The sequence below is a fragment of the Pseudorasbora parva genome, chromosome 17, assembly GCF_024679245.1.
Source record: "Pseudorasbora parva isolate DD20220531a chromosome 17, ASM2467924v1, whole genome shotgun sequence".
Classification (NCBI taxonomy): Eukaryota; Metazoa; Chordata; class Actinopteri; order Cypriniformes; family Gobionidae; genus Pseudorasbora; species Pseudorasbora parva.
The window spans coordinates 43,583,246-43,592,289 of record NC_090188.1 but is presented as its reverse complement, the minus strand read 5'-3'; the positions used below and the strand labels follow the sequence as shown (position 1 = coordinate 43,592,289).

At 37.8% G+C, this 9,044-nt stretch overlaps 1 protein-coding gene and 1 pseudogene across 2 annotated transcripts in view; both read right to left on the bottom strand.

Moving 5' to 3' along the window:
* Positions 1–28: 28 nt before the first annotated feature.
* Positions 29–9,044, bottom strand: part of slit1a (slit homolog 1a (Drosophila)) — a 109,036-nt gene continuing 100,020 nt past the window's right edge. For both annotated transcript variants that reach the window (XM_067421783.1, XM_067421784.1), the window contains 4 exons: positions 8,413–8,567; positions 7,104–7,392; positions 4,286–4,497; positions 29–2,436 (listed from right to left, as the gene is read on the bottom strand). In XM_067421783.1, coding sequence (XP_067277884.1) covers positions 2,198–2,436; positions 4,286–4,497; positions 7,104–7,392; positions 8,413–8,567 — 895 coding nt within the window. In that variant the 3' untranslated portion in view covers positions 29–2,197. The remainder of the gene's footprint in view (positions 2,437–4,285; positions 4,498–7,103; positions 7,393–8,412; positions 8,568–9,044) is intronic.
* LOC137045750 (5S ribosomal RNA) lies at positions 6,435–6,551 on the bottom strand (annotated as a pseudogene).

Here is a 9,044-nt window from a genome sequence, read left to right as displayed (position 1 = left end):
GTTTTGATAAAGCAGACATAGACACTCATATAATCACACATTTTAATGAATGAAAAAGGAGGAAGTTCAGTAAACATTTTGGTGGCGCTACTTACATTCGGAGTAACTGCAGTTAGTCAATGAAACTATCAACGTAACATCAGGAGAATAAACAGCAAGAGCTCTTAAATGTTCTATATGCAACAGCGACGGTATCTTTCACAATAAAGTTTCTGGAGTTCATGATGTGATGGTTGTGATTGGCACAAGGTTAGCTCAGACCAGGAAATCTGCAGGAATGGTCTGGAACCCTTTCCAATGATTTGTATCACATTTCCAGTACCTCAATGTACAATAAGAGCAATAAGTATCCACTGTAGAGTAACAGAACCGGCTGATGTTTGCTTTATGGAAACACTGATGAATGTATGGATTGGAATTAATAGGTTCTCAAAAAGTACCACTTCACTAAAGAAGAACCAACTAAAATATGGAGAGGCTAGTAGCGAGCGGGGCTATTGATTTGCTCTATCATGAGGACTGGATGATAATCAAATTTTTATAACCTCTTTTTCCTCTTGGCTTTTTTCACAACTCAAAATAATCAGCTTTCTATCTGAACAGGTCTTAAAATAAATAATTACAAAATCAAGCACAAAGATCTTTTAAATGAATTAAATGTGGTATTCACATGGAAGACAACATTTACAAAATTAAAAAGAAAAAAAAAACCTTCCGAAACAATCAACACTGGCTCATATTACAATAAGGCTAATAAGCTAATTATTATTATTATTATCTATGCTTCTGGCCAGTTTGTGGCCCGTATAAGCAAGTGACCGAATAAAACACCAAAAGTCACCAAATTTCACACTGCTGTCTGATAATAAAGTCCTGAAAACAAATTTATTCTTTAACATATAAAAATACTATACCAAAATGAAATACAAATATATATTAGAATCTGTTAAGCATTTCTGTATAAAGTGAAGGTCTAGGGAGTTAGGAAAAGGAAATCAAAGCGAAAACAAACACCCACCGAACTTAAATGAAATAAGCCAAACTGCACTTATTCGCGGTTTAATTCCAGGACGATGTTCAATTTGCAAACCTTGGTGAACGCTGTAGCTTGCAGAGGTAATACTGTATGATTTTGTTGGGAGATTTGGTGTGTACAGTGTTGTGGTCATAACCCATAGTCATATTGTACCCCTCAAACAGCTTCAACACTGACCAATACAAAAACTGCAGTGGCGTCGCATACTTAGCAGTGTTTCGACAAGCGATGCTCAGTACTAATATTAACCACAATCCAGACATCACATGACAATGAGCATGCATCTTAGAAAACGGTGTGATGAGATCTACCTAGCGCTTGATTTCAGCTCTCCCTTACATTCTGGCATTGACTTCTGTTTGAGGTAATGGAATGACAAACACACTATGGAACAGATTGAGTGGATCCTTCTGCTTTTGGCGATCTATCGAAAGTCGAAACGTGATCAAGAATCGACAAGGTAACTACGTTACGCCGCCAGGAGTTCTTCATGCGGTGTTTTTGGCCCCGTGTAGTTTATTAATGATGTTGAGTTGGGCAAGGGCGTCCCCCATTACACAAAACCATTGGAAATATCTGGTTTGACAGAATGTGATTCCATGTTTCACACTTTCTCTCAGTTAATGTTGTGGAGTTAGGCAAGGGCGTCCCCCATTACACAAAACCATTGGAAATATCTGGTTTGATAGAATGTGGTTTCATGTTTCACACTTTCTCTCAATTAATGTTGTGGAGTTGGGCAAGGGCGTCCCCCATAACACAAAACCATTGAAAACATCTGGTTTGACAGAATGTGGTTCCATGTTTCACACTTTCTCCCACACAGATATATCATACAGTTTTTCAGGCGTGGTGGAAATGTGTTCCTTTCATCACCATCACAGAGCTTTATCTTCTCAAATACACGTCCTGCACTCAGAGAGAGTCATCATTTTCTTCTAATACATGACTAATGTCCTGTTTCTGGGCCGAAACGATCCATCTCGTTTTACCCTTTTAGAGAATTTCCGAAAGGGTTGTGTTTCAGGCTGTGGTGGAAAGGGTGTGGGGTGGAGGGGTTGGGTCTCTGTATACCCAATGATAGATGATGTCTTTTTTTCTGTTGGCTCTTTCTGTGGTTCTGTCCGACTGTGATGAGGTGGTGATGTTAGTGGCTGTGCTTTACATGCACCCCACGCAGCCGCACTTGATGGTCTTCTCCACCTCCTCGCTAAAGGACGTGCCGTCGCTGCACTCAAACGTATATTTCCTGCGCTTCATCCTCTGGCTGGCGCAGCAGGAGGCGGTGTGGCAGGCACCGCTGCACTCCACCCATGACACCATCCGTGTGGTTTGGCAGATGGAGTAACCTCGCTGGACCTGGTAGAAGTCCCGCACTGGCTCCCCGTGGCACTCGGACTCTACAACAGAACAAACAGAGTCAGCTTGCATACAAAAGACACATTTAAAGGTGGGGTAAGTGCTTTCTGGTAACCGTTGTTGTTATTTCAAATCACCAAAACAAACACGCTCCTACCCCCAAACGGGTCTCGGCCCTATTTTGATAGCTCCGCCCCACACATACGTAACCCGGACAATGACTATGGCAGAATCTGTGTTAATGGTCAAAAATGTAATGAAAAAGTCAACCCTTCCATCACAAAACACAAACCGTTCTCATGAACAACTCGATAGTACACAAGCACAATAGTGCAGCTAACAACATATTACAATTATGACCAGATAAGGGTTATATAGATCATGAAAAGACGAAGCAAACATATTAGGAGTATAGTATCTTCCTTGTCAGACACGTTTTGTGAGCTGATGCTTGAAGCACAGAGTGAGGAGATTTAGATGCTCATACGGTGTGGAAATGAACGGGTCTTAATCGCTGAAGTGAGCCACAATATGATCGCAAATGAACAAACAAGTGAACATGACACAGCATAGTCAAGCAAAAGCCAAGCATATATTAGTTTGTGACTAATGTCTGTTATTATGCTTGTCATGTGTTTCGGCTAATGTGTTTTGAATAATGATGAATAATGAATTTAAAACGGTTTTGAAATAACACCCCACCTTTGAGTCTTATAGCGCTTTTGAAAAAAAAAAGAGTTGTTTTTCAACCATTTTCAAGAAACTTTAATTTGCCCCTAGAAAATGTTGTGCCATGAATATCTGAACATGCAATATATCAAAAGTAGGGCTGTCAAAATTTACGTGATAACACATTTATTTTAGGGACTGGCTATTTGCACAATAGATGCTAATTACACCAAGTGTTAAACATGTTTTCTTAGCGATACATGATATTTACAGTAAGTGCAAATAGCTGTAGATTCTATTTACTAAGTGAAAATAGTTATATATACTATTTACACCATATAAAAGTAGCAGTTCTTTGCCATTCATTTATCATTCATTTTGACAGATACATACTATTTGCACCTCAGTATTGTTGTACATTAACAGGATAAAATAATAACAGAGTGTGAATTATTATTTGTATTTAAATTATTAAATGGATGCTGCCTGCCTTAAAGGGACACTAAAAGCCCTCCCTACACAGACCCCTAACCTTACCCAATAAATGCTTTCGTTATTATTAAACATATTGTTTAGCCCTTAATTCCCACATTTAGAATTTTTTTTTATTTTTATTGAAAATAAATGCCTTTCTGATGTGTCTGTGTGTGTGTGGGGGGGGGCAGTTAAGGGGTTATAGGGACTTTGGTTATTGTAATGGCCTGATTAAACAAGCTCTCCACAAAACAAGCCCTACACTTTAATAAAACAGCACTAATTAGCAGGCCTCGCCAGTTTGTGTCATTTTGAGAGCTTTGAATTTTGTCTTATTTATAGTCTAAATGTCTAATAATTCTTAAATCAAGATGCATTTACTAGATAAGTAAAAGGACATAAGATATTTTTTCTTGTTTTCTGGAAAAATAAATAAAAATGAAGTGGGTCTTTTTTTTGCTTAAAACAAGCAAAATTATCCGCCAATGGGGTGAGAAAAATAATCTTATTTCTGTTTGGGACAGAAACACGATTATTTTTCTCACCCCATTGGCAGATAATTTTGCCTATTTTAAGCAAAAACTCACTTCATTTTGATCTTAATTCTTATCTAGTAAATGCATCTTGATTTAAGAATTATTAGATATTTAGACTGGAAACAAGACAAAATTACTGAGTAAGAAGAGCATTTTTGCAGTGTAGATCATTCCTTCAGAAACAGAAGGCTTGACACCCGTGTTTTCTTACCCTTGTCGCATAACTCCCCACTGTAGCCGACCTCACAGTGGCAGTAGGCGTCTCCTGAGTCTGATATCTGACAGTGGCCGTGTTTGCACTGAAGCTTTCTGCATGGATTGAAGAGTTCTTCCTGCTGGTTGCACAGGGCTCCATGAAAACCCTCCTGGCATTCGCAGCGGTACGACTGCATGTCCATCGGTATACATCGCCCATGGACACACCTGTGCAAAGCCAATGAGAACGTTAGAGACATAGATGTGTGCGATCGGCTTACTTCGCTGCAAAAAATGCTTTTCTTAATTAGTATTTTTGTCTTGTTTCTAGTTCAAACTTCTAAAAATTCTTAAAACAAGAAGTATTTACTATAGAAGCAAAAGTAATTGCACTAGGGCTGCACAATTAATCAAATTTCTAATCGCGATTACAATTATGGATGCTACGATTATGTAATTGTTCAAAGCCGCGATTACAAAAAATAAAAATAAAAAAGTATATTCTGCGTGCTTAGATAGGATGTTACACTGACTGGTCGAATGCATGTGAAATAGCACAGAAGCCGTGCACATATGTTGTTTCGTTTAGCTTTAAAACACAAATGAAGACGTTTGTTATAAACCTGCGATTTTTGTCCCTCCATTTAAGTCCATTCTCAGTGCCGCGGGCATCATAAAGTATTGACGCTTAGGGCATCAAGACGGCGGGACTGTCCATTCCTCTCACACTTTGGGTCAAAAAGATCCAATAAATGTCATAAAAGCATTGTAAAAATAACTAATCGAGTGTCTAATCCAAATCCAAGTCTTCTGAAGAGACGCAGTGGCTTTATCTGATTTACCACGACACACATACTGTAGTAAACACGGATATTCAGATGATTGCGAGACACGCAAAAACAACATGAGAGTGAGTAGACCTACATGCAGAATACATTTTTCAGATGAGCTAAAAATTTACAGTTTATGAATGTAGTCATTCTGATGAGCTTTCCTGCGATTAGAGCTGTGACATTAATAGCAGGAGAGATGCTCTCCCTGTATTGAAAGCGGGAGTTATGCGTGAGGGGGAAAAGGTTTTTGGAGTTTCAGTGACATTATTACATTAAACCACTATATATAATGTTGAATATAATGTATAATGATGCAATGGGGGAATATTTGTGGGTTCTGATAATAAAACAAAAATAATTATATTTTAATAATAATAAAAAGTTATTTTACTATCGTGATTTATATCAAAACGTGACACAAGTGTATCGCTACACCCCTAGTATAAATCTATTCAAAACATAATTCAATGTATATTGTGATAATCATATTTAATAATCACAATTACAATTTCAAGGGAATAATCAACAATTAGGATTTTTGTCATGATTGTGCAGCCCTATTTGGCACTGCAAAAATGCTCTTCTTATTTAGTAATTTTCTCTTGTTTCTAGTCTAAATATATACAATTCTTAAATCAAGAAGCATTTACTAGATAAGTAAAATAACTTAAGATATTTTTTCTTGTTTTCTTAAAAATAAAATCAAAATGAAGTGTTTTTGCTTAAAACAGGCAAAATGATCTGCCAATGGGGTGAGAAAAATAATCTTATTTCTGATTGAAATCTTGCTTCCGTCCCAAACAGAAATAAGATTATTTTTCTCACCCCATTGGCAGATCATTTTGCCTGTTTTAATAATAATAATAATAATAATTTAATAATAATAATTCATTACATTTATATAGCGCTTTTCTAGACACCCAAAGCGCTTTACATATAGAAGGGGGGAATCTCCTCAACCACCACCAATGTGCAGCACCCACCTGGATGATGCGACGGCAGCCATATTGTGCCAGAACGCTGACCACACACCAGCTGATTGGTGGAGAGGAGACAGAGTGATTAAGCCAATCAGGATATGGGGATTGTTAGGAGGCCATGATGGACAGAGGCCAATGGGCAAATTTGGCCAGGATGCCGGGGTTACCCCCTACTCTTTATCGAAGGACATCCAGGGATTTTTAAAGACCACAGAGAGTCAGGACCTCGGTTTAACGTCTCATCCGAAGGACGGTGCTCATTGACAGTATAGTGTCCCCATCACTATACTGGGGCGTTAGGACCCACACAGACCACAGGGTGAGCGCCCCCTGCTGGCCTCACTAACACCTCTACCAGCAGCAACCTGGTTTTCCCATTTGGTCTCCCATCCAGGTACTGACCAGGCTCAGCCCTGCTTAGCTTCAGTGGGAAACCAGTCTTGGGCTGCAGGGTGATATGGCTGCTGGCCATTTTAAGCAAAAACACTTCATTTTGAGTTGTTTTTGTTCCCAAAACAAGACAATAATTTTTACTTGTCTAGTCCCTGTAAAAACAAAACAAAAACAAGTACCTGGTTGCATTAACATTTTGAGTTTATTGATATTAATTAAATTTGAGTTAACACAATGAACATTTTTGAGAATCGACAACCTTTATCCAAATAATATTAAAAGATTTTGTAAGCATATTGGGTAAATTGTGTTTTATTTGTGATGATGCAGTGAAACATGGCAAATTGATTAATCATATTTTTATGTGGATTAGATACAATAATATTTTGAATTTCTATTTATTAAACCAATTTCATTAATTGTATCAACAATTTTTTTTATTTCAATAAACTCAAACTTTTAAGGCAACCAGGTTACTGACTTTCTTTAAGTTAGACCAACAATTTTTTTTTACAGTGTAGTAAATGTTTCTTAATGTAAGAATTGTTAGATATTTTGACTAGGATCAAGACAAAAATACTACGTAAGAAGAGCATTTTTTGCAGTGTTCACTTGAGGACTGACTGACTTGCTGCCCAGGCAGGGGTTCACTGAAGGCTGGTCGCAGTGCGGTCCGCTCCAGCCGGGCTGGCAGTGGCAGATCGGGCCTGTGGCGCTGTTGGGCTGGCAGATGCCATGCAGACAGTATATCTTCCGGCAGGGCTCACAGCCCGGCACAACGCCAGGCTTCATCTGGGTTTTGGTGAAGTCTTGAAGCTCATTATTGATGTAAAGGTTCTGAATGCAACCGTGGAAACTGGAGCCATTTTGGATCTGCCACACACGAGGAGCTGTGGGATGGACGCTGACCGGCATGCCTAAATGAGAGAGAAAACAGATTTGGGAAGAGATTTCTTCAATCCTGGAGGTCAAGTGTCATGCAGAGTTTAGCTGAAACTAACCAGGCAGAAAATGCTTTTCTAACTAAGTATTTTTGTTTTGTTTTTTAGTCAAAATATCAAAAAATTACATTAAGAAACATTGGTAACACTTTAGAATGGGGAACACATATTCACTATTAACTATGACTTTTGCCTCAATAAACTCCTAATTTACTGCTTATTAACAGTTTTTGTAGCGTTTAAGTCGAGCCACGAACGCTGTGCTAAGTGAGCTGGTCGATAGGAATTAAGTTTGTGAAATCTAATACATGAAAATGCATGAATTATATCTGTTTATTAATATATGGTTGACTAACTCCAAGGGAAGAAGGCATCCCATATGAGACTCACAGTCACAGTTCATCTCTTAGCACAGCATTCGTGGCTCGACTCGTCGAGACTGTTCTCCAAGATGGCTGCCGTCTGTAAACGCGTAAGGCACTATGTTTATAAAGTATTAACTAGCGATTTAATTTCACTTATTAAATGCCCCATATACTAGCGTTATAAGCTAATGTGTGTTTAGAGATAAAACTCTTTACATTCGAATTCATGAAAGTGCATCCCAGAGAACGATCTACTCGGTAACCATCTGTTAATAACCCCGAGGGGCATTTCTCACCAGGGTTGTCCTTTAAAGGAAAGCATGTGTCGTGTCTAGATGGGAACGCAGTGGCGATCGCACTGCAAAAATGCTTTTCTTACTTAGTATTTTTATCTTAAAATTATTTTGCTTACCCCATTGGCAGATTATTTATCTTATTTTAAGTAAAAACTCTCTTAGTTTTGAGTTATTTTTCCCAAAACGAGACAATAATTTGGACTTGTCTAGTAAATACTTCTTTTTTTTTTTTTTTTTAGATATTTTGACTGGAAACAAGACAAAAATACTAATTAAGAAAGGCATTTTTTGCAGTTTGACTGGATGTGATGGAGATATCTGTGGTTCTCTCCTACCTCCCACATATAGTGGAGCTTCTCCTCTCAAAGGCTGCACTTTACCAAAGCTGTCCATGGTGGTGGGGATGCCTCCGTCTATGGAAAGGTTCACCATCCGGTCAAAGGTCACCAGCTCTACAGTGTGGAACTGACCATCATTCACGGTCTCAGTACTGGGTGTAAAACAAACATGAGAAAGATTAGTGATCTAATATTTCATTTGATCAAAACTTTGCCTTTAATTTGTAGTCAGTTGAAATAGTTGTCTTAAGATGAGCAAAATAATCTGCCAATGGGGTGAGCAAAATAATCTTGTTTTCTGTTTAAATTAAGATTGTTTTGTTTACTCCATTGGCAGATTATTTATCTTATTTTAAGCAAAAACTCTTAATTTTGAGTTATTTTTCCCCAAAACAAGACAATTACTTTTGCTTGTCTAGTAAATGTTTCTTAATGTCATAATTTTAAGATATTTGGACTAGAAACAAGACAAAAATACTGAGTAAGAAAAGCATTTTTTGCAGTGCATCAATGGTTAAAATAATTAGTGCATCTTACTCCATCTTGCCCTATTCTCAAATAATCATTTTGAAAGCATTATCAGGGATTCATCAATATGGTGCACGTTATAATGAATAATGTCTCTGCAT